Raw genomic sequence first — 25758 nt, forward strand, 5'->3', positions numbered from 1 at the left:
CCTGGATGGCTCAGTCAGGTAAACCTTTGAATCTTGATTCAGCTCAGGTCATAATCTCACAGCTCATGGGATTGAGCCTTGAGGGCTCCTGCTGTCAGCAGAGAGCCTGCTTTGGATTCTCTCTCTTCTTCTCTCTCTGCCCCTCCCCCCCACACTTTCTCTCACTTTCAAAATAAATAAATAATAAACCTTAAGAAAAAGAAAAAAAATCCTTACTTTCTCTAGACTTTTTTCTATTTTTTTTAATTTAAAATTATTTTTTAAATTTATCTAGATTTAACTTTTGTTGCACAGAATTTTAGGAAACTAACTTTTATATTTCAAAAATTATTTAACAACTGTTGAATAAAACATTCTCTACATTCTTCTGCTTTGGGATTTCACCTTTTTCATGTAGTAAATTATTGCTCTTACTCTGGTTTGCATCTGACCCTTCATTAATCTGATTATTATTTTACTTGTAATCTGCTATTTTAGTTGTTGAACTTCAATCATTCATTTTACTAGCTGGTGATTCAAGTGCCTTTGCAATGCCTTTATTTGTCAATCTTGTCTTGGCTAGTTGTGTCAGAACTTCCTTGTCCTACACTGTCAAAAGTGATTAGGATCTAGACTAAAGTAGTAACAGTGGGGATATGGAGCAAGAACAGAGTAAGTGATATTGAGTATTGCCACATTATAGAAGGCTAGAGGGATTTGGAGGCCAGAGATGGCCTTTCCCATAATGCAGCCTTCTGGTTTGGGAAACTGGGAGAATGATAGTCTCATTAACTGAGACTGGAAAAGAGAATCGGATTGTAGCAGAAACCATGGGTCATCTGTTCCAAGAGCAGAAGCAGGGGTAGCATAGATAACTATAAGATATTGGTAATGTTTCAAAAAGCCTTCGCTGGCTAGTAGGATAGAAAGTTGATTTGGGGAAACTAAAAACAAAAACAAAAACAGCAAGTGAAGTCTAGCTTGGATTAGGTATGAAATGAAATTTGTTGTAGCACCAGTTCTAAAAGATGTATGATTTCTAAGGAGCAGTCCACAGCAGCCTTTTTTATATATTCTGCCATGTAAAATACACTGTTAGCCTGTAAACAGTATTTGCAGTGGATGAAGGAGATTATGTTTAGGAGGAGGAGTACGGAAAGCAGACTGATCAAGTTTGGGAGATATGGGGACAAAAGAGTTGTAAGTGAGGAAGCAGAAGCTACTAGTGAAAAAGTATTAACAGAACCCCGTAAATTCTAGTTTTGTAAAGAAAGGAATTAAACTGGGCAGATTATTGCATAGGTCAAATATGATTATATAAGAGCCGAAAGAGTTCTGCAAGCTCTATCTCAAACTAAGGCTGTGCTTTTATTGCTTGGTCATTTATGTGAAGGATATGGTGGAGCTGGGGTGAGCCCTGACCCCCTCTATCTGCCTATGCTGTCTGCAGCCTGAGGCCATAACAGTTTCTCAACAGAGAGCCTGGAGTCCAATTTATAAGGAGAATGTGCAGCTTCTTAGTATCTTTCACTTGTATGTATACCAACTAGTCTTCTTTTATTCATCCTTAAAGAGACTTAGAAAATATCTGCTTGAGTTGTGTACACTAGTTCTAAAACACTGTTCTGCCTAAATACGAAGAATAGAGGGGGGAAATTTTTTTTAAGAGACCTGTTTCAACAAGGTTCCTCTTGTTTCCTTTGACTTTGGGCATTTTCCCCTGTTAAAGTTTGGACCACAGAGTCAGAATTGCAGAATTTTAGCCTGGGAAGAAATTGTTTAATTTATTTGACTCTTTCTACTTTTTTTCATTTAATAATTGAGCCAAATGAGACACAGAGACGATAAGGCTGAAGCCACCTCTACATCAAAAGCAGAGCTAAACCCAGGAAACTGTTTCCTTACAACAGATTTAGATACTTTCACTGCACTGTGGTGATTACAAAATTCATGTTAATTTACTGGATTAATTTACTGTTTCACTTTGCGTACTGTGCCCCTCCCCCACCCTCCTTTAAGATTCAGCAAAAATTTTTAATGTGGAAGAATAAAAACTGGTTTCGATCTCTTTTCAGAGTATTAGATTTCTCAAAAGAGCTGACACAAAGCACTTTTGTAACCAAATTTAATATGAAAGCACTGAGAGTATGCAAATAAGGCACAAAGCCAAACTTTAGAAATGAACTAAAGTGATAAAGAATTAACATGGTGCCATTTTTTAGATCACACTCTCGTTCTGTACTCCTGTTCTTTTCTGGTTTGAAAAGCCACAAGCAACTCTAACTCCAAACAGTCTTGCCGCTGTTGTAGATGCACACCTGGACTGGCAACAGACAGAGCAAGCTACTGTTAACTCTCATTTTTTTTTTTAACATTGTCTTTTCAGATATGCTCACCAACCCCCCCCCCCCATCCTGTTCTACTTCAGTGTCAGAAGGAAATGAAGCCACAATGAGAACAAAAAGAGCTGTCACACCTTTTGTCCCCTGCCTGCTCCTTCCCTCTTCACAGTCTTACCCACATAGAACTACTCCACCCCGGTTGGACTGTAGTGTGACATCCCTGCCTGCCTGAGGGAGGGATGAGAAAGGGAGACAATAGCTGCAGACAAGTGACGCCCAGAAGCCAGGAGCTTTGTAGGTCCCACGTCTGCAGAAGACCCAAGTCAAAGTGATGGCAATGACGCTGGAGGAATTCGTTCATTCCCTTGACCTCAGGACCCTCCCCAGGGTTCTAGAAGTTCTGTCAGGCATCTATTTTGAAGGTAAGCATTCTCCTATCTCTTGGCTGGCTAGAAAGTTCTTATAAGGTATATACTCTTGGGAACTGGAGGGGGAAATTTTAATAGAAAATAAGTGAATTCCTTTGAAAGGAAGGTAATCACAAAAGAGAGAAGGTAACTGACAAACAGTCATCATCTAAGAGTGCTAGAGAAAAGATACTAGATAAGACTCTGGGGTATGTAGGGAAAAGGAATTGAGCAAAAAGCTTGAGCTTTCTGGAGGCCTTCAAACAGTCCAACATGAATGGTGAATTATTTCTGCCTTTTTGAAATGGGTTATACTTCAAGAGTGAAAAGTCGCTATCCATGTTTATATTTCTAGGATATAAAAAAAGTTAGTGTTTTCAAAAACAAAAACAATTATTAAAAGCACAGTATTTAGAAAGAAAAACTAACCAAGCTCTTAACCACTTCACAATGCTGCTCATGCCAATGTTTCTCGCACTTTTTCTGTAGTGGCCTAACTAAGATTATTGAATAAGTATGTTTGTTTTGATGTGACTTACAATGTTGATTCAGTAGAAGAATGTTAAAGCCTATAATATGTACCCTATAATCTTCAAGGAGTTAGTTTGAATACACGCAAGACAAAGAGTTATTTTCTAGGAAAATACATATTTCTGGTCACAAGAGTGGTAAGGTTGAGGCAGTAGTAGAATTAGATCCAGGCACACTACTGGAAAATTAAGTTAAATAACTGCTGGTAGGCAAATCTTTCCCATTCGAGACAAAATAATGTGTTAGATATATACTATGAAATAAAGACTGACAAATATCAGATATAGTTCACACACACACATACACACACACACACACACACACACACACACACACACACACCCCTCTGCTAGCATCAGCTTTGCATTGTTTTTAATTCATTTGTCAATTGATTATACAGAATCAGACCATATTTTTCCATGTATACAATATCATGAAATGTATCTTTGTTCCTAAGCCAGTCCCAAATCATTTTTTTTGTCTCATAGTTTGTGCTTTTGAAGCTTTGCATATGAAATTACAAAGATATTTTTCTTTATTATTGTATATCAACTTTACGGTTTTATATTTCTCATTTAGTTTTTAATCCATTTGAAGGACAGTTTGTGATATGGTGTAGAGGGACCCAGTTTTAGGTTTTTCCATATAATAAACCTGATTTCCCAGTACCATTTAAGAAGCTAGTCATTTTCCCCAATTGATTTGTGTGACTATTAGATCATATTAGGTACTCACATCTGGATCAGTCTGTCTCTGAAATATTTCTTCTATTCCATCCGTGTTTCTTTCTTGGCCATGCCCACATCACCCTATGTGTGTAACAATAGTTCCAGGCTAAGTGTCAAAATATATTTCATTTATAGACCACTGCCTTGTTTTAGCTCCCTTTTTCTAAGTTCGCTTAGCTATTCATAGATCTTTTAATTATGCTTTTAGAGAAATTAATTACTTAAGAAATCCTAGTAGAATTTGCATCAGATTGTATTGAGTTTATAGATTAACTTGAGGAAAATTGATGTCTTTATGTCATCTCACAAAAGAATGTGACATGTGTGTCCATATTCCGACCATCTTCATTCTTTACTACTTCACTACTATGTTATACTTCAGTTAAGAGAAAAGAGTGCACACCTTGATGAGTTTTTACAAGTAAACACATTTATATAACCACTACTGTAGTCAAGAAATAGAAAATTGCAAATATTCTGAAAGCTGTAGTTTGTGCCCATTCTCAATCATTACCCACCATCTTCCCCAAAGGTAATTGTTATCCTGACTTTTGTCCATTTATGAACTTTATACAAATGAAAAATTATAGTATGTATTCTTTTCTGGTTGGCGTATATGTTCAACATTATCTTTGTAAAATTAACCCATGATGTTCTATATAGCTTATTCATTTTGGTGTGTATAACAGTCTGTTGGATAAACATACTACAATTTATTTATCCATTCTATTGTTAACGGGCATTTGGTATATTTCCACTTTGGAGCTGTTACCTGTATGTTGTCGTTAACATTCTTGTACAAGTGTGTTCACATGTATGTTCATTCAGTTGGGTATAAGAATAAGTGGAATTGCCATGTCATATGGTGTGTATATGGTCAGGCTTGATAGATAATGAAAAACAAGTTTCCCAAGTAATTATACTAATTTGCATTCCCACCAGTAGTATGTGAGAGTCCCAATTATTCCATGTCTTTGGTAACACTTGATGTTATCAGTCTTCATAATTGCAGTTATTCTGTTGAGTGTGTAAGGGTAGCTCATGATTAGTTTGTATGTCCTTGGTGACTAATGACCTCTTAAAAATGCTGTTTTTTTAAGACTTTATTTTAAGTAATCTTCACACCTAACATGGGCCTCAAACTCACAACTCCGATATCAAGAGTCACATGTTTCACCGACTGAGCCAGCCAGGCATCTAGGAAATTATTTTATGAAGACATTGTTCATGTCTCTTGCTCATTTCTTTATTGGATTTTATAAATTTGATTTAATTTTATAAAATTTATAAATTTTATAAAGAATATAAATTCTTTATTGGATATATATATGTGTATATATATATATACACATTTTGGATTTATTGGATTTATATATATGTGTATATATAGAGAGAGAGAGACTGAGAGAGAGAGAGAGGGAGGGTCCTGATCCTTTGTCAGTTTTTTGTTAGTTACCTGTGTTGCAAATGTCCTCTCTCAGTCCATAGATTGACATTCATTTCTTAAATGGAACCTTTCGAGGAATGGAAGTTTTTAATTTTAGTGTTAATGTAGTAAATTTATAATTATTTTCTTCTTTGTGTGTTGTCAAAATTTTCTTTACCCTAAGTTCATGAAGATATTCTCTTAGCATCTATTCCATTTGTTTACTCCCTCCTTTATATCTGTAATCTACTAAAATTGATTTTTTTGATATAAAATTTGAGGTTGCGATTAGTGTTTATTTTTGTCTTCTATGGAGCAGTGAGCACTCTATTGGTGCAGTGACTATTACTGAAAAACTGCCTTTTTCTTACTGCCTTACTGTGCTCCATTACTCGTAAACAGTGTCCATACATGCGTTATTCTCCTTTCACAGCTTCTATTCTGTTGCATTCAACTAATTGCTATTCCTACATTAATTTTACCCTATCTTAATTAAGGCAGGTTTGCAAGAATACATAATTTATGTTATGTTATGTATGATAATATGCTATAAACGCTGTGGTTCTCAAACTTGGTTGCACATGGAACACCTGGTATATTTTGAAAATATTGATGCCTGGATCTCTCCTCAAAAGATAAGGATTTAATTATGTGATAAGTATGGTATCACCATGAGGTTTTGAAAAATCGCCCTGATAATTATAACATGCCGCCAAATTTGAGAATTATACTGTAGAACAAGTTCTTCCAATGTATTATTCTCCTTCAAGTTGGGCAGCTTGAATTTTCATATACATTTCATATACATTTAACTTCCCAACTTCCACTAAAGTGCTCTTGGCATTTTGCTTAGCAATGCCTTGGTTTAAAGAGAATTGGCACTATTTTAAATTAAGCCTTCTCATCCATAAACTGACATAGCTATCTAGTTACATAGATCTCTTTTCACTTAATATTTTTTATGTGTGTGGAGTTCTTGTACTTCCTTTTATTCTTAATTTGATTTTTTTCATTCCATTATAAGTAGTACCTTTTGAAACTTTCATTTTCTCTTTGTTATATTTGTTGAATTCTAAAAATATATCTTTAGATTGTTTTGGATTTGTTGTATACACATTCATGTATTTTATGGATATTGACAGATCTTATCTTTTCTTTCCAATTATCATATTATTTTTCAGTTAAAGAACTGACTAGTGTTTCTAATATAATACTGAATAGGAGTAATGATAAAAGACTCCCCTGCTCATTCATAACCACAGAGAGAAAATTTCAATAATTCATCATGAAGTATGTTTGTTTTAAGTTAAAGAAATGTCTAATTTTCTAATAATAATTTTTAATCCCAATTCTTTCTATGATTTTTGTGATGAATATATTTTTATATTGATTTATTATTAAAATGTGAGGAATAAAACCAATTTGGTCATAACACTAAATTTGGTTTACTATTTTTTTTTTGTTTTAAGATTTTTTATCTCTTTAGAGAAGAAAATGGCTTATAATTTTTATTTCTTGTAATGTCCTATCCATGTTTTTGGACTGTTATACTGAACTTACTAGAACTTCTTTGGGTAAAGTCATTTTCAATTCTTCTAAAGATGTACAAATTTGGTGTTACTTCTCATTTAAATATTTAGTAGTATTCTTAATGAAGCCATGCTGAGCTGGAACTTCTGATAGAGATCTCTTAAATTATGACTTCCAACTTGTAAATAGTAAGATCTTCACATCTATGAGCAATGTTTCTCTCTCATTAAAAGAAAAAGAAAAGCAAAACTCATCTTCTAGATCATGTATTAGAGTTTAAGACAATGTTGCCTAGAATGCATACACTTACATATATATATATGCTATATTGACTAATAACAGTATAGCCTCTGTTTTTTCACTGGCTGTCACTGAAGTAAGGAATGCAAGTACTAGTGAACACTCATTAATTCTAATAGTTCCTCTTTTTTATTTCATTGATTTTTCTAAAAGCAATAGATACTGATATCATTAGAAAGTATCAAGAGTTGCATCACTTTCCTACTATATTTTACAACCTTTTTTTTTTTTTCTTACCTTCATAGTGTAGGCCTGGGCCTCCAGTATTATGTAAGCCTTGTTTAATTCCTAATCATCAAGGAAATGCATCAAAACTTCCTTCTTTTTAAGTGTAATGTTTTAAAACTCATATTTAACCTGGAGCACCAGGGTGGCTCAGTTGGTTAAGCATTCAACTCTTGATTTCGGCTCAGGTCATGATCTCATAGTTTGTGGGTTCGATTCCCTCATTGGCTCTCAGCCAGCTGTCAGCACAGAGCCTCCTTGGAATTCTCTCTCTCTCCATCTCTTTTTGCTTCTCCCCTATTAGTGCTTTCTTTCTCTCAAAATAAATAAACTTAAAAAAATAATAAAATTGGTATTTAACCTTCACTAAATTAAGGAAGTTTTCATCTATTCCTTGCTTGCTAGGTGTTTTCATAATAAATATATATTGAATCCAATGAATATTTTTCTCTTCATAGATAAGATAATGATTTACTTTGGCTTCTTTAGTCTGTTAATATATTACCTTTAAAGATTTTTTGAGTTGAAGAATCGTTTCATATTATATCTACATTTTTGGAATACAATGTAGAAATTTAATACTGTATTTAAGATTTTTGCTTTTAATCATAATTGAAATGAGCTAATAAATTCATCTGTTTTAGATTTAAGATAAAACTAGCTTCCTAAAATTAACTACAGAGGTTTTTGTTGTTTTCCATTTTATGGGTAATTTGCAAAAAAAATCTTTTAATCTCTTTCCTAAAATTTGGTTGAATTCTCCTGTATGACCAACCACAGAAGTTTTGGAAGAGGAAATCAGAATTTGGTTTTGTTAGTATTTTCTATTTTTTTCTTCTTTTGTTGATTTGGGACTTAATTTTCATTATTTTCTTTCATTTTTGTTTGCTCCCTTGCTTATCCTCTAGTTTCCTAGGTTGAATCAGTAGTCATTTTAGAAACATTTCTTGATTCTCTTGATTATAATTTAAAACTATAGATCTTCCTCTAAGTGCTTCTTTAACAGCTTCTCATGAACTTTACCATGTAGTGTTTTCTGTTATGCAGTTCAAAGTACAATATATTTATTTCTTTTCAACCCAATGACTATTTTTTTTATTTATTTACTGATAATACGGGATTTCTTTTAGTGTCTTTTGCTTTTAATTAATTTTATTGTATATTGTTAGAAAACAATAGTCTGCATTATATTATTTCTTTGGAATTGATTGAGTCTTCCATTACTTCATGGTATGAAACATATCCTGCTTTGGAATATTTCACACGTGCTCAAAGTAAATGTTTTGTTGTTTGGTATCTCTCCATATATACCAAGTAACCTGAGTCTTTAGTTGTTTGATTCAAATTTTGCTCTGCTTATTTTTCATCTGCTTTTCTCAAGAGATTTTTATAAAAGAAATCCTTCAACAGGATTTCTAGTTCATTCCTTATTTCCCTTTTGTTGCTTCATATTTTTGAGACTGAGTTGTTGCCTGTGTCTATGTTAGTGAGGGTTATATCTTCTTACTCTATTTTTATTGATTTTTTATTGAGTTCTATTTTGTTGGATAATAATATTATTTCTCCAGGTTTCTTTTGGAATATCTTTTTCTAAGCATCTACTTTCAGCATTTTGGTGTCTCTTGTTTTTAGTGCAGGGAAATATATACTTTATCCTTTTTTTTTTTTTTTTTTTGGCTTCTTGTAACAGTATAGAGCGTAGAACCAGGTTTTGCCTATTCTGTCATCATGACTCCACAACAAGAGAGTTTAGAGGCTTGAGGGAACTTGACAAAGGCTGACATGAGGCTATCTGTCACTGGATTGAATGCTACTTTAATAACATGTTGCTCAAGAACCTTATTATGAAGCATAGAACTGTGAGTTAAAAACTCAACTGCCTCCTGGCTGTTACAAATGATAGATAATTTCAGTTGACTTCTAACATTTGACATTTGCCTCATCCCTCACTCAAGAAAAATAGGATTTGTCATAACTCTGAAGGTTGATATGAAGATTTATTGAACTATTGTATATAAAATATTTAGCAAAATGACTGGCCATAGAAATCTCACAGGAAATCTTAACTATTATTACGGTTACCATAATGTTGGCATATAATGAGGAAAACTGATTATCCATTTCTAAAAAGTAAAATACAACTAGTTTGAATTCCACTACTGTTAAATATAACAACATAAATTAAATAAGGAGGAAAAAAAACACTAAAAGTTAAAATGTTAACAATAAAAACAAAGAGGCCCTAGAAGAATATATTAAAACTAGGTATTGGCTCTGAGCTGTCAGCACAGAGCTTCATGCGGGGCTTGAGCCCACAAACCATGAGCTGAAGTCAGATGCTTAACCAACTGAAGCACCCAGATGCCCCAAGAAAACTTCTTTATTAAAAAATAAATGTGTATAAAAATCATTAAGTAACAATAAAAATGAATAAAAAATTTTTAATGGGAAAATATGTAAAGGGCACTTTGCATGCCAGAATCATAAAATATTTTCAAATTTATTAACCTTAAAACACAAACAAGCAATAAATTATTCTTAATCACCTCTTAGACCACAGATATTAAAAAGATTCACAAAACCCAATGTAGGCATGAAAGCACAGAAATGAAAGGAGACACGACCAGTGTGTATGTAAACCATTACAGACTTTCTAGGAATCAATTGAGCAAAATGCATCAACATATAATGTACATGAACATCTGACCTCTAGAGTTAAATTAAAATATAATTGTAAAAACAAAAATAATGATTATACTGCAATGATCATAGCAACATGTTTTATAGAGAAACAAGTGAGTTTCAGCATGGAATAGCATATATAAATTTAAAATATTTTATTAGAGTGACCTTCCTCCAGGAACTCAACTGCCTGGATGTTAATACTTTGCTAGAGGCAAAAAGCAACCTTAGATTGACATTAGCCCAACCTCCAAGATCCTGTAAGTCTTCTTTAACATATGAAAATAATTTTGGAAACTTCTTTTATCTCTATCCCCTTCCAAGATATGTATTAGCTGTCACCCTCGAAGAATATGTCCCGCTGATATACATCTGAAGGGTCTCATGACTAAGATTTTACTAGATTTTACTTGCAGTAAATGATCCTGCAAGGTTCTGGAAACCTTGCTTCCAAATTCCTTAGAGACTTATGCTCTCCATAACCAACCTCCCAACTTAAAAGTATATAATCAATCACTCCTTACAACCCCAGTACAGCTCTTTCTGTCCACAGGTCTTGTCCCCATGTTTGAATAAAATCACATTTTTTTGCACCGAAAACAAAATAAAAACAAAAACTTGATCTGGGATTGTTCAGCAGGCTAGAATTACAGTGTGTGTGTCGGGGGGTGGGGGGGAGGTGGGGAGTGATGCAAAGCTCCTATTCTACTGGAGCCTATATCCCAGTGAATGGGACAAATGACAAACAGATGATAGATTTAAAATATATACAAGTGCCATGAAAAACTAAGTAGATAGAGAGTAAACTGAAGCAGACAGAAGAGATATCTTTTGAGAGGGTGATTCAGGCAGGTGTCTCTGAACAGGTGAAATTTAGGCAGGGGCCAGAATAAACTGAGGAAATGAGCCTGCACCTATCTGGAAGAACACTCCTACAAAGGACAGAGCAAGTGCAAAACACATAACAACTTGCTTCATCTAATTGAGAAACACAAAGAAGCCAGTGAGGATGAAGCAGAGCAACTGAGGGGTATGTGGTGGGAGAGGAGGCTGACGAGGTGAGGAGATACAGATATTGTAGACCTTGAGGGCCATAGGGTACATAATCTGGTACAGAGCAGGCAAGCAGGTGGGAGCCTGTAACAGAAGATGATCACGGAAGCCACTCTAAAGAGCTGATTTAGGAGCACAGACCTGAATGTTGAGAAGAAATTAGCCAAGAAAATATCTGGGAGATGAGTGTTCCAAACAGAGTTAACAGCCAATGCAAACATCTGGAGAACAAAAAGAGCTTGGTGAAAAAGAGCTTGGTGTATCTGAAGAAGAGAAAAATATTCCTGTGACTTAGAACATACAGAAGAAAGCAGAAAGGAAAGTCTTAAGGGAAGATACATGTTTGTGCATTTGACAGAGTAGTTGTGGAGACCAGGGGAGGGAAGCTTTGGTGAGAATGCAAAAGTTCTGTTTTGGTCATGTGAAATATACATTTGTATGTTATTTGTCCAATGGAAATTTCAAGTAGACAATTGAAAAATCAGTTCTGGACACTGAGTGAGCTCATGGCTGGAATGCTCCATCAGTGATCAAGACTTAATTTGAACACAGGCTTCATCAGTTAAAAAAAAAAAATGAGTTCGTACCCTTATTGTATGTATTTTCTTTATTGATATTTATGGTCATTCTAAAACATACATAATAATAAGAATGATAAGAGGATAAAGTAAAGATAAAGTTAACAATATGTACTGTATATAATATATGCTTAGAGCAGATTTTCATTAATGTTGGTGGCTGTCAATCTATATGTGGAATAATCTTCATAAGCTTGATATTGGCAGTTTCTATAGGTAGGAATTAGATGCATTTAATGACAAGTTAGTACTAGGAATAGATATGTCATGCTGTCATTTTCATCTTATTAGGCCCTGCAGTCTTCAATTCTCAAGTGTCTTAGTCAACATCTTGCAAAGTTATTGTCTATTTTGTGAAAGTTAGTATATTTAAAATAAGATTATAACAATTCTTAAATCAACTTAACTTGACTCCTGTAAAATTCATTATATGGAAGTATTGCAAGTAAATGAATCATTAGGACAGTTTTTTTTTTAAATTTTAATTTCAGTGTAGTTAACATACAAGTTATATTAGTTTCAGGTGTACAATTCAACAGTTTCATATATATATCACTTAGTGCTCATAAAGATAAGTGTGCTCTTAATCCCCTTCGCCTGTTTTATCCATCATCCCGCTAGCCTCTCCTCTGGTAACCATCAATTGGTTCTCTATAGTTAAGAGTCTGTTTTGGGGTTTCTGTCTCTTTTTCCCCCCTTTTGTTCATTTGTTTTACTTCTTAAATTCCACATATGAGTGAAATCATATGTGTATCATGGTATTTGTCTTTCTCTGACTGATTTATTTCACTTAGCATTATACTCTTTAGATCTATCCATGTTATTGCAAACAGCAAGATTTCATTCGGCAAAATAGTATTCCTGTGTGTGTGTGTGTGTGTGTGTGTGTGTGTGTGTAAGATATTCCACATTTCTTTATACAGCTATCTATTGCTGGACACTTGGGCTGTTTCCATAATTTGGCTATCTTAAATAATGCTGCTGTAAACAAAGGAGTGCATGTATTCCTTCGAATTAGTGTTTTTGTATCCTTTGGGTAAATACCTAGTAGTACAATTACTGGATCATAGGCTAGTTCTATTTTTAATTTTTTGAGGAACCTCCATACTGCTTTCCCCAGTGCCCACACCAGTTTGGATTCTCACCAACGGTGCACACGGATACCTTTCTCTTGATTAGAACATTCTTTAAACTCTCATTTTTTGGAATTCCCAATCTAACTCAGTATATTGTGGACTATATGTTTTACATGACCATCTGATGTAGAAATAAACTAGGATTTTTAATTTAATTTTTTCTTTTTTGTTTATTTTGAGAGAGAGAGAGAGAGAGGAAAAAAAGCACATGTGAGTAGGACAGGGGCAGAGAGCAAATCCCATGTCCGCTCCACACTTCAGTGCAGAGCCCAACACAGGGCTTAATCCCACAAACCATGAGGTCATGACATGAGCCGAAAGCAAGAGCTGGACACTTAACCAACTGAGCCACAAAGGCACCCCTAAGATGTTTTAATATTAAATATTAGCAAACTTAAAATGAAATGTTACAAACATTTCTATTAACTACTAGGATAGCTTAATTTTCTTATTTTTTTATGTAGAAACAAACATGAATTGAAGCTCATATTTTCTCTTACCTCACACTCATAATACTTTGTGGGATATGTAGCCTACTTAAGAGATCCATATTAGGAGATAACATAATTGCCATCACAAATCCCTGATTAAAGCACTGGGTAAGCTAGTTTATGAATAATTATTGTAGGTAACTTGACCTGTGTCATCATCCCATGCTCAATTCTTTGAAAGAATAGTTTATGACCAAGGAACAAATTTAAAGAATAAAAAATAATTGATGTTCATTTATTCCAGTTTTCCCTTTGGAGTACATCATAGGGTTGCAATTCTTTTGTAGCCATAGGACTTGCTTTGGCAAATGTAATGAGAACAGAAATAATGTATATCATTTGGAGGCAGATACTTTACAAACCAGTTCATAATTTAATAGATTTCATCTTGGTAGACCATGTCAAAATGGAATCTTGGGCAGTTTGGGTCCCTAAATGACTACAATTATTAGATAACTTGCCCTCACCCACTTGTAGTGGCCATGTCATGGAATAAGAAATTCCCTTTATGGGGCGCCTGGGTGGCTCATTCAGTTAAGCATATGACTTTGGCTCAAGTCATGATTTCACAGTTGGTGAGTTCAAGCTCTGTGTCAGGCTTTGCGCTGACACCTTGGAGCCTGCTTTAGATTCTCTGTCTCTGCCCCTTTCCTACTCTTGCTCTCTCTCTTGAAAATAAATTAACATTTTAAAAAACATCTCTAAGTCTTTGAGATTGTTATGTGAGCATAACTGTAACTTTCCTGGTTGATACAGGTTATATTCATCATGGCTGGAACTGTGCTTATCAATTTCAAAAATCAGGCATCAGACAAACACAGGAGAGAGTCTCATAATGCCAGGAAAGTTACTTGGTAATAATACTACTGCATGTTAATGGGAGCATGGGTTCACTGCTCTGTGGTCAAGAAACATCTGTTGCTCCTTTAACTGCTCTTCATATTGCTACCACTTATCACTGTTTACTTCACATATGTAACCATTTTGACTTAAAAATTTGGCAAAACAGAAGTTTGATTACATTATGATCATGTTCAGTGAACTGGATATTGAAAAAATTATTTTTCTGCTTTATAGAAATAGTATATACACATGGCTAGCAAGTTGGAAAATGCAGAGGCACAAAATTATCAATAATTTCCTCAAAGAAAGAAATACAATTAATATTTTGATGTATGCTCTTCTAATTTTTATGAAACTATGATTTAACTGTTTTTAAAAAATTTATTATAAGTAGGCTCCATGCCCAACATGGGGCTTGGACTCACTGACTCTGAGATTGTCTTCCTGCTTCCTCCCTCTCTACTTTTTCACACCTAAAATTTATTTTCAAAAGAGCCTCCAGAGTCATGCTTTGAAATTGTACATCTGATTATGCCACTTCTCTATTAAAAAGCCTCCAGTAGCTTTCCATTTTTTCTTAAAACAAGAACCTTACAATGAGTGATAAGGCCCTGTATTTTTTTTCTCCTTGCTGCCATTGTTTATCTGAGTTCATCGTTTACCAATCTCTTCCTTCATGCCACAAGCCTCTGCACTCTTCCTCAAACCTGGGGATATGTTTCTGTCTTTGCTTATGCTCTTCCCTGAGGCTGGCAAGCTCTTCTACCAGACGTCACCTTGGCTAGCTCCTTTCTCTAGAGGCTAACCCTGACCACCCTTTTTGATACTGCAAAATTCCCATCTCCTTTCCTTATATTCCTTATCCTTATTATGTTCTTCATTTTTCTGTAGCAGAAGACCTATCTCTTTCTTACACAGTCTGTAACTTATTTATTTATTGTTTGTTTTTCGGCTTTTTCGTACAAGATTTTTCTTACACTTTAATTGAGGTATAATTTTCTAAACTGTAAAATTCATCTGTATAAGTGTACAATTAAGTGATCTTTAGTAAATTTATAGAGTTATGCGACCACCACAATTGTAGACCATTTCCATCTTCTCAAAGAAGTCCCTTGAACACTTTGCCAATAACTATAACTTACATTTCCAGCCCTGGGCAAACAGTGATCTGCTTTGTCGATAAATTTGCCTTTCTTTGATGTTTCATATAAAATAAATCATACAATATATAGTCTTTGCATCTAACTCTTGTTACTTAGCATGATTTTAAGGTTCATCCATGTTGTAACGTGAAAAAGTATTTTGCTCCCTTTTACTGCTAAATATATTTCATTGTATGGATACACCACCTTTGATTATCCAATACCAGTTAAAGGACACTTGTATTATTATTCCCTTTTGGAGACATTATGAATAATGTATCATTTTGCATCTCCATTTACAATGTATGAGGATTCCAGTTTCTCCAAGTTCTTACCAAAACCTGATATCATCTATCTTTATATTATGTTCAGTAGTATCTCATTGTAATTTTAACTTTAATTTTCTTATGACAAATGATCTTGAACCCTTTTTCCTGTGCTTAATAGCAATTTGTCCTTTTAAAGAAAGAAATATCTCTTCAAATTGTTTGCGCATCTTTGTTCGGCTTGTTATTGAGTTATAAAAATTATTTCTGTATTCTAGATATACAGTTGCAAATATTATCTTCCCTTCTGTGGCTTGTCTTTTCATTTTCTTAATGTTATCTTTTAAAGCAAAAAGATTTAAAATTTTGATGAAGTCTAATTTATCATTTTCTTTCTTTAGGGCTAATGCATTTATTCTCATGTTACTACCCCAAGATCACAAAAGTTTCTTCCTATGTTTGTGTTGAGGAGTTCCCAGATGGCCCCCAGTTTTGATGATTTCTTAAATACAGAACACAGAGTTATGATTATAGAGAAGAGATACAGATTAAAGTAAGCAAAGGGAAAAAGGCAGAGTCCATGAGAAAACAAGCACAAGCTGCCAGTTGTCCTCTCTCAGTGGAAATATATGCAGAGAGCTTACTTCTCTTAGCACTAATGTATCACAGAACAAAGTATTTCCAGTTTAGGGAAGTTGGCCTGTGCCTTCGTGTCCAGGGTTTTTATTGGAGGAGTCACATTGGCCTGGAGTATTTGTGTGACTGACTCTAACTAATGAGGCTCCAATGTCTCCAGAGGTCAAGTGATACAGTGTGATCTGGGACCCATGCGAATATAAGCAGGCATTCATCATAAATCACATTGTTATCATACACTATCTGGTGTAGTCCAAGAATCCAGATATACAGAAATACTTTTTCCTGGCAGGATATTCCAAGGACTTAGATTTTATCTTTTGAAAGCCTGTCAAAGAGGTAGCCCTTTCTTTGTAATTTACAGGGTGTGAGCATTCCAAATCCATGGAGTTAACCTTTTACTGCATAGTTGTCTCTTAGAAGAGTTTCATTTCTTATCTTTACATCTGAGATCCACTTGAGTTAGCCAGAATTTTCTAAAGCCTTAAATTTGAGTAATGGAAGAACTAATCAACTTTTCTACACAGTTACAAAGAATGATGGGAATGACTCAGGTAGAAAAGACTCTAGTTGAGAGAGGTGAGGGAGTTAAACAGATATCTGGGTGAATGGCCTTCCAAGCTCAGGGAACATCTTCAGCAAAGTGTTATGACAAGAATGTACTATCATATTTCAGAAAAAGTGAGAAGGCAGTGAGACTGGAAGGAGAGGGAGAGTGGCCAGAAATTATATCAATGAGGAAATGGTGGAGAATCATAGAAGGGCCTTCTGGGCATTGTAAGAATTTTACTCTTGGAAGAATTGAGAACTTGGAGACAGCAATTTAAATTAGCAAAAACAACTAAAGCAATGCTAGAATTCTCATGACAATGAATTTAGATACCATCACCCATTTCTTTTCACTGTTTAACAAGAAAGACAATGCTGATGAAACCACACATTTGCAGAAGTCAGAGCAGAGTTTTTGCTTAAATGAAGCCATAAATATAATGTCCCAAGTGTTTCTTATAGAAAATTTTAAATACCATGAAGGTATTTCTCCCTTTTTGGGAGGTAAAACTTTTAAGTACCATGTTTTGAATATATTAAATGCTATATTTATTTCTCCTCCCAAAATGTATTAAAATCATGGAAATTATTCCTTAAAATCACATATCTATCTCCTTTCATTTCTTCCTTGTGTTCTTTCTTCCTTTCTTCCTTCTACACATGAATAAAGTATGGTCCTTGCCCTTAAATACTCCATAGGTCAGTAAAAGGAGGTAGATTTTTTAAAATAAATATTTATGAAACAATGCAGATGGTGCTCTACTACACAAGAACTGTTTTGAGAACACTGTGGAGAGCACAGGAAGTCAGAGAAAGCCTAACAGGAGGGGTGGTATTTTTTGCTGGGACCTGCAGCCTATATGGAAGATAAACAAATAAATAAGAAATTCTCAGAATAAGAGAAAAGTGCTTAGGATGTTATAGAAGTTTGAATGTTCAAAATATGGTCCAAGGACAGCTCAGGGTATAGTAGATAATCAGGTAATTCATGGACGTATTTTAAGCGGCTTCTGAATTGTAATAAGGGTATTGAATTTATTCTGTAGTCAATAGGAAATTTATCAAAAGATGTTATCTTTATAGTGTGTTTCTCTGATTATAAAAGTAGAACGTACTCATTGTAAATAATCTGAAAATTATAGAAAAAGCTGAAGACTTTCTGAGATGTTTAAGGCAAAAAACATTATCACATCCATGCAGTTTGTCTAGATGTGAGACAAACACCAGAAGCTAAAAGCAGCTATAGATATAGGAAAGAACAGAATCCATGGTCTTTTTGGATAGAATCTTCTGAACTTGACAGTTTATGAAAAGCAGTGAGCAAGTGGGGGAAGTTGATGACAGATCTGAGGTTTCTGGACTAAGTAAACATGGTAGATGATTAAAAAATATGTCACTTTAATTTTTTTTAACATCTTTTATTTATTTCTGAGAGAGAGAGACAGCATGGGAAGGGGAGGGCCAGAGAGAGAGGGAGACACAGAATCTGAAACAGGCTCCCGGCTCTGAGCTAGCTGTCAGCACAGAGCCTGACATGGGGCTCAAACCCACAAACCGTGATCATGACCTGAGCCGAAGTCAACCACCCAACCAACTGAGCTACCCAGGTGCCCCAAAAACATATCACTTTAAAGAGTTACTACAAGAGCAGCAGTGGTTTTGCAGATGGAAGCATGATTCAGTTATAGTCCAATGAATCTGAAGCCCTTATAGAAGATTCAGTTGCAAATGAACATTGAACCACCAAAAATGTGCACCTGATGTAAAAGAAGTAGTAAACTTTCCAGGTTTAACATTACAGATTTGTAAGTGGATGAAAGGGGGTTTGTTATTTCAGGGATTGTCCTATAGTCCATATGTGAGGTCCAAAGAAATATGCGGGTCTCAATGAATACCAGTATGGGAGCATGGAAAGAGGAGGAGCCTGTCAATCCAAAAAGGAAAACAAAACAAAACAAAAGAAAACAAAATAAAACAAAAAAAACCCCCAAAACACCAACAACTAAAAACATGCAAAAAAAACCCCAAATTCTCTTCCTCGTTGAAGGAGAAGCAGGAAAAAGTAAGGTAGCTTGGTTTTGAAAAAAATGACATAGGGCACTAGGTTAAGAGAGTGTCAGGGATAAATGTTTACTTTCAGCACATAGTTTACAGCAGGTTAGGTTATTAATTATAATTATAGCCCTATATATTAAAGGCTTATTATGGACCAAACACTGTGCTATGCCCTTTGTGTATAGATTTGGATGTGTAAGCAACTATAATTTATATATAAATATATTTTATATATGTATATGTTTATACATAAATATATCTAATACAACATATATGAATAAAACTTTATATATGCTCATTTATACACAATTTTGTATTCATATGTATAAATGTACACATATAATCCTATGTAAATTATTTAATTCACTATATTTCTAAAGATATTTACTCTTTGGAGGTATCTTGTATGATATTATTGTTATTTCTATTTTCAAAGTCACCTATTTCCATATCATTTACAAAGATAAATGGCACAAAGATAAAACTTCAAGTTTTTCCTTGCTCTGACCATCTGAAGAGTTTATGAAATTCTGTAGTGACTCCTATCATTATACACCATGGTGTTTTTAAGAAATTTTATAACAATTTACTGCAATTTGGCTACAAATAGCTTTGCTAAAGTAAAGGTTGTTTTGTGTCTTAATAACTTATTACTGATTAATGACTATGATTACAATTTGATTAGTATGACATTAAATAATTTACAAGTGGTTGGAAAAGTACATTGAATAAGGATACTTAGTGAATTGTGCAATATATGAACATGACTTTTATGGATTTGATGCATTTGTAAGGGTTCATATAGCAAAAAATCACACCTATTTTAATGCCGACAATAATTGTTTTATGGCTAGTTGAACTTAATTTTTTTCAGGCTTACTCAGCTAGAGACATGGTAGTAAAATCAGGGCAAATTATAAAATTATAGCATTGCCTTCAACTCACACTTGTTCATATTTCATAGGCTTTAAATATTCAGACAAGAAAAACGTTTTTTCTCTCTTTGTAATATGTATTCACAACATTGACACTGCTTCATGTGGACTTAAGGGGAATGAAATTATGTAAAAATCTAATGAAATACGGGTTGCACATTTTTAAGAAAGAATTTTAGCTAAATGAAAAGAGTATGAGTATTTTTCCACATGAACTTATATTTCTAAATATTTATTAAAGATAAGCATTAAATTTATAAAGTAGAATTTTTCTTTATGTTTGTAGTATGTTCTGTTGAGCCGTGCATGTATGAAACTGCTGTTGAGATTCAGGACAGCTTTAGTTCACAAATGGTCAAAATTGAAAACATTTTATATTTCAGCTTTTTTTGACTGTTTATTTTTAAATGTTTATTTGAGACAGCGAGAGAAAGGGAGAGAGCACACAAATGGGGGAAAGGCAGAGAGAGAGAGAGAGAGAGAGAAAATTCCAGTCAGGCTCTACACTGTCAGGGCAGAGCCTGACAGGAGGCTCCATCTCATGAACCATGAGATCACGACCTAAGCCAGAGTCAAGAGTTGGAGGCCCAACCTCCTGAGCCACCTTAGTGCCCCTATATCTGAGCTTTAAAATTAAGTAAGGCTTATTATTATCTCCAGATTTAAAATTGATAATGATTTATTAAATATAAATTTGCTCTGTGACAGTTGCATATGGTTGAACACCAAAATGACAGAATAGAATTTGGAAAACTTCAACATTCAGGTTCATTTAAAAATATATATTGAAATTATATCTGTTGATATATGCAAAAATTACATTTGTAGCCTCCTCCTTTTGAGGCATAATACTGTTTGAAATGATGCTATGTTAAATATTTTTTCCATAAAAACTTTGGAACCCTTTTTTGTTATCTCAGACTTGACACTTCAGCCACTGTGTAATTATGTTCCCAGGATGCCCTCAGGCCATGTAGTACAAATCAAAAAGAAGTTACCCTTTGAGTGTAATTAAACATTACATTAAAAAAATAAGAATAAAAATATTTGAAGTTTAAAAATGTGAAAGAATTTTAAAAGTTCAATGCATTTTTATTTGTGTTCTGAAATGGAATATGTTTTCCCCTAAAATTTAGCTCCAACAGGCCTTATTTTTAGGAAAAAGTCCTAAAATAAGTACATTAAAACCAAACAAAAGAAGCTCAGAAGAGAGTAATTTCAGTTGTATTATATACAAAATGTGTAGAGGAAAATAACTGCCGGAAAATTTTTTGTGTTCTTTAAGTGGAGATGTTGCAAAATGTGGACAGTTTTGTACAATGGAGTACATTATTCACATCTGCGGTGGAGTGTTCACACTTAAAAATTTCCAACCTATTTATTGTTAAGTACCAACCTTGATATGCAATACAAAGTTAAAAAATGGAATGCTGGCATATGTTTTGCGTATAACCATATAAATACAGATTGTTCATGTGCTTCCTTCATTTTTTAAGTATAAACAAGTGACTGAGAAAGCGATTAAGTAAAAATTGTATTGTTTGCTAGATTTTCAAATGCTGTGAAATGGGCATTTTGATTTGGAATATTGATTACCTAAATTCATTTTAATAGGTACAAATTACTGGTCAATTATTTCACATCTAACAAGATTTACAAAAGGAAGAGAAAATTAAAACTTTTGCCTTGAGTGTAGTGATTTATGTTTTGTTTATTATGGTACTGATAAATTTTTGTTAGGCACTTCTACATGATTAATGAGTAAGTATTGAAAATGGAAGAGAAAGTAACTTCAAGTAATGTGTAAAAACAGCTGAAAAATTATTTTTAGAAATGTCTTTGACACAATATCCAAATTCTTGCATTTAAAAATTTTACATTTTAATTGGAGCAGCTTTTTTTACTCCTACTAAATATTTGGAATCACTGCACCTTTTTAAAAACCAAGATTTTAGCAAAAACGATGAGATGAAATTTCCTTAGATAAGAACCATATCTTTTTCACATGGAATAAAGTGTTTTAAATGGTAAGGAACAGTCATTATTTAGCAAGATTTTGTTATTTTAAAGAAAAATAATTTATTGGAAAATGGAGCAAGTTTTCTGCTAATGTATGTAATGAGGTTGGCTAGCCAATTTTTTGATTCTTATAAACAGTGATTAAATCTAAGGAGCTTGACTCTTGGTTAGAAGGGTTGGTTTTAGTGATTCAGCATTTGTGTCAGTTAGGAAAAGAACACCTGACCTGTAAACAACGTGTGAATTCTAACCACAAGCCCAAGAACATTTTTTTTTACTTCCCTATTTGACGTCAGGAAAAGCCTAAAACATGTTTAAACTATTTCTTCCAGAACTCCTGAAATCAAATCCTTTGAGTTTTGAATTAACTATTCATTGGCAAAGACCACTCTGCTTTTGAAAAATAATAACATAGTTACTAATTTAAATATATTCCTATTTAAATGCAGTGTATGTATTTATTAAAGAAGTTAAAAAAAATCAGCAACTATTGAGCATGTTAACAGAATCTATAGAATCTTGACAATAATGGAAATTTGAACTTAGGTCAGAAACAGGCTAGCCCTTACTCTTGCCATCCTCCCTGCCTCCCTTCCATTCCGTTTTGTACATCAGCCAGATGAGATTGGATACATTTACAGATGCTCTTTAACTGTAACATCCTTTGAGTACCTATTATGTACTGCAGTAAAACAAGATGGGGCAGGGTGGGGGGAGCGATAAAATAAAACCCGCTGCCATCAAGTTTTTCTTTCGAATAAAGGACAGATAATTAATTAAGGGAATAATAATGGAGATGACACCAGGGGAAAAAAAATCCAGATGAACTATACAGGCGTTGCATTATTTTTTTTTAAAAAACTCAGGAGAACAACGTGGCTGTGGCCCTAGTGATTGGCTTAGACCCGGCGGGTGTTGGGACGGGAGTGGGCTCCGGGTTCGCGCGTAGATTCGGAGCCCACGAGGTGGATTCACGCAGGCAGCCCCGTCGAGAAAGTGTGAGGCAGAAGATCAGCCCCTGGGGAGGGCGGGCTGTAAATTCTGGAAGACGAGCTCAGCGAGACACGTCAGGTCGAAACGGGAGCGGGCAACGCCAGCTCCACAAATACCAGCCGGAGGCGGTGGGGACTAGAAGCCACCGCCCGCCCTTCTGCCGCCGCGCTCCCGCCCCCAGGCCTCTCCCAGGGCCGCAGAGCAGCAATGGCAGAAGCCGCTTACTCACCCTCCCTCCCTAAGAGACCTAAGAATCCATTTTCTCTCCGTATGCCCCCCCCCACACCGCCCCTGAATAATGCGTCCATTTTTTAAAAAAAGTAATTTTCTTTTTTTTAATCTTTTTTTAAATGTTTTATTTATTTCTAGGAGAGAGAGAGAGAGACAGCGTGAGCAGGGGAGGGTCAGAGAGAGAGGGAGACACAGACTGAAACAGGCTCCAGGCTCTGAGCTGGCAGTCAGCACAGAGCCCGACGCGGGGCTCGAACCCACGAACCGCGAGATCATGACCTAAGCGAAAGTCCAACGCTTAACCGACTAAGCCACCCAGGCGCCCCTAAAAAAAAAAAGTAATTTTCTACACTTCTAGTAAACCTACTGTTTTTAGAAGGAGGCACCATCCTAGAGCAACAAAACTAACCTTATTTTATAGTCAGAGACCTGTCCAAAGTTGTGTTTTTGTGCAATAAATTCCATGTCATGACAAACTCTATAGTAACATATGCTCATCAGGTTATGCGGTCACTCATGAATTGATAGTTTCTGTAAACTGTTAGACCATCTGAATTTTCAGATGATATACTTAAAAGAACTTTTTTCCAGTATCTAGATAACATTATCTTAAAGAAGACGTTTTTTAAGCTGACATTTAATAAACTTCTTGTTATTGTAATACATGCTTTAAGCTTAAATGAGTGATAGAAGTAACCACTGAAGATAGAAGTAAGAATAGAAATTGTAATTTCTGCTATTAAGAACATTTTCTTCTTACTTGGAATACTAAGCCATTCATTTGCAAATTCTCATTAAAAATTTGACAGTAAAATTAACTACTGATAGTTGCCATTCATCTAACAAGTGACCTGTAGCATTGTATTTTTTACTGTTGGGCTTCATGCTGATTGCTTTTCTAATTTATATTCCTTTGAATACAAAAAAAAGAATTATTAAGAAAACATCATGTTTTTTAAAAAACCACAGGCTCACTGCTCAGTTAAAATTCAGCAGCTCCAATTATTGAAGTAACCCATTGATGAATATTAATTTCATCCTATAATGAGAATTTTTAAAAAATCATGTCAAACTTGCTGGAGAATGTGACTTTTGTTGCAAACTGACCAGAATTGATTTGGTCGCTCACCATTATTAGGTTATGTTTGTTAGATGTGGGTTGCCTTCGAAACACACGATTCTCATACAATAAAAGAAAACCTTAGATCAAATGTTGCCAAATGTGAAACACTTATTTGCAATCAGGCATAAAAACAGTTATATGACCTGAGAGTCAGCTTGATGTAGTCCCAGCAGTTTGTCTTTTTTATAAGCTCTGATAGCACTTTGCAGAAAAGGTTCATTAGAGACTTCAGCAATATTCCAGAACTGGAGTCCAGCTACCTTTCTAGTTAATGTCAGAACGACTTTGACTCAGCCGCTGAACCAGGGCTGTGCAACATAGGGCCTATATTGAACTTACTAGATTCTTATACCCTTTTGCAAGAACAGACATGCCTATGTTACCTTTGGAATTAATCAACACATCTTGAACATCCTTTCACCAATGAAGCAGTCTTACTAATGATATTCATTATGGTAATTAAGAAAGTTCTGTGTTAATAGGAGATACATGTAGGTGAGACCTGTGGTAATTGTTTAAAGAATATGGACTTTTGATTAATCTTTTGTATATTAACTAGTCACCTTGGGTTTGTGCTTCTGATAGTTGTACTTAAAATGTTAACATTTACCTCATCTCTTCCCCAGGGGGTCTGTAGGTTAAAACTAATGACTGCACACATATGTATTTCACTGTCTAAGCTGAAGTTTGAAATAAATTACATGCACATGATAGTAATATTAAACATTTATCTTCACACATGTCCCAGATGCTCTATTCTTCTAGCTGTCAGTGGAGAGCTCTCCTTAGAGTTGCTTTTGTTTTGATTTTTCTCTTACAGTTTTATGTAAGTCCTAAATTTGTATGATTTCCCAGGCTGACATCTGTAGTCCTGATTTCCCTGTAACTAGTTAGCAATTTGTAATAGTATTTCTCAAACCTAAGTAAACTTTGGAATCTATTAGAGAACTTTTAACATAATTACATATTCCTGGGTTCCACCCTGGAAAACCAGATTTAGAATTTCTGGAATATAGCCCAAGAATCTGGATTTTTAAATTCTTCCCAATTAATTTTTGTGCAGCCCATCGGCAAACTGTTGTTTAAGAGGCACTAGATAGGACCGTCTTTACCGGAGGATAATCATTGGGCAATAGAAACAGTGTATCAAGACCTGAGCTCCTTGTTCCTTTCCCATTTTTGTCTTTTTGTCAGCACCCATCATTCTCTCAGTGCCCCAGCTTCGCAGTCTGGAAGTTATTTTGGTCTCATTTTTCTCCCTTACTTTTGCGAGTTCATGGAGGTCCATTTCAGGTTTGCAGCCGCCATTCGATTTCAGGCTCTCATCCGGTGGCCCCTGTCCTGTGACCCTGTGAGAACTTTCTTAGTGCAATAACACTGTACTGCCTGCAGTTCAAATCTTTCAAATCTACTGTTAAGTTTTCTCCAACTACTGAGTTTTTGTTTTGTAATCAGATCATCTTGGAAAGATACTCGATGTCAGATAATCTTCTAACACATGCTGACTTAAATCTGAAAAGTGATATTTTTACTTTCTGGAGTGCCCTTTCTATCATCA

At 34.7% G+C, this 25758-nt stretch overlaps 1 protein-coding gene across 1 annotated transcript in view; it reads left to right on the forward strand.

The window, feature by feature from the left end:
* The first annotated feature begins 2437 nt into the window (after positions 1-2437).
* The window catches only part of THEMIS (thymocyte selection associated), a 179128-nt gene continuing 155807 nt past the window's right edge, over positions 2438-25758 (forward strand). Inside the window, exon 1 of the mRNA XM_077769437.1 lies at positions 2438-2743. Within this exon, the coding sequence (XP_077625563.1) occupies positions 2653-2743 (91 nt within the window). The 5' untranslated portion in view covers positions 2438-2652. The remainder of the gene's footprint in view (positions 2744-25758) is intronic.

This window comes from Crocuta crocuta, unplaced genomic scaffold, assembly GCF_008692635.1.
Source record: "Crocuta crocuta isolate KB4526 unplaced genomic scaffold, BGI_CrCroc_1.0 scaffold646, whole genome shotgun sequence".
Lineage (NCBI taxonomy): Eukaryota > Metazoa > Chordata > Mammalia > Carnivora > Hyaenidae > Crocuta > Crocuta crocuta.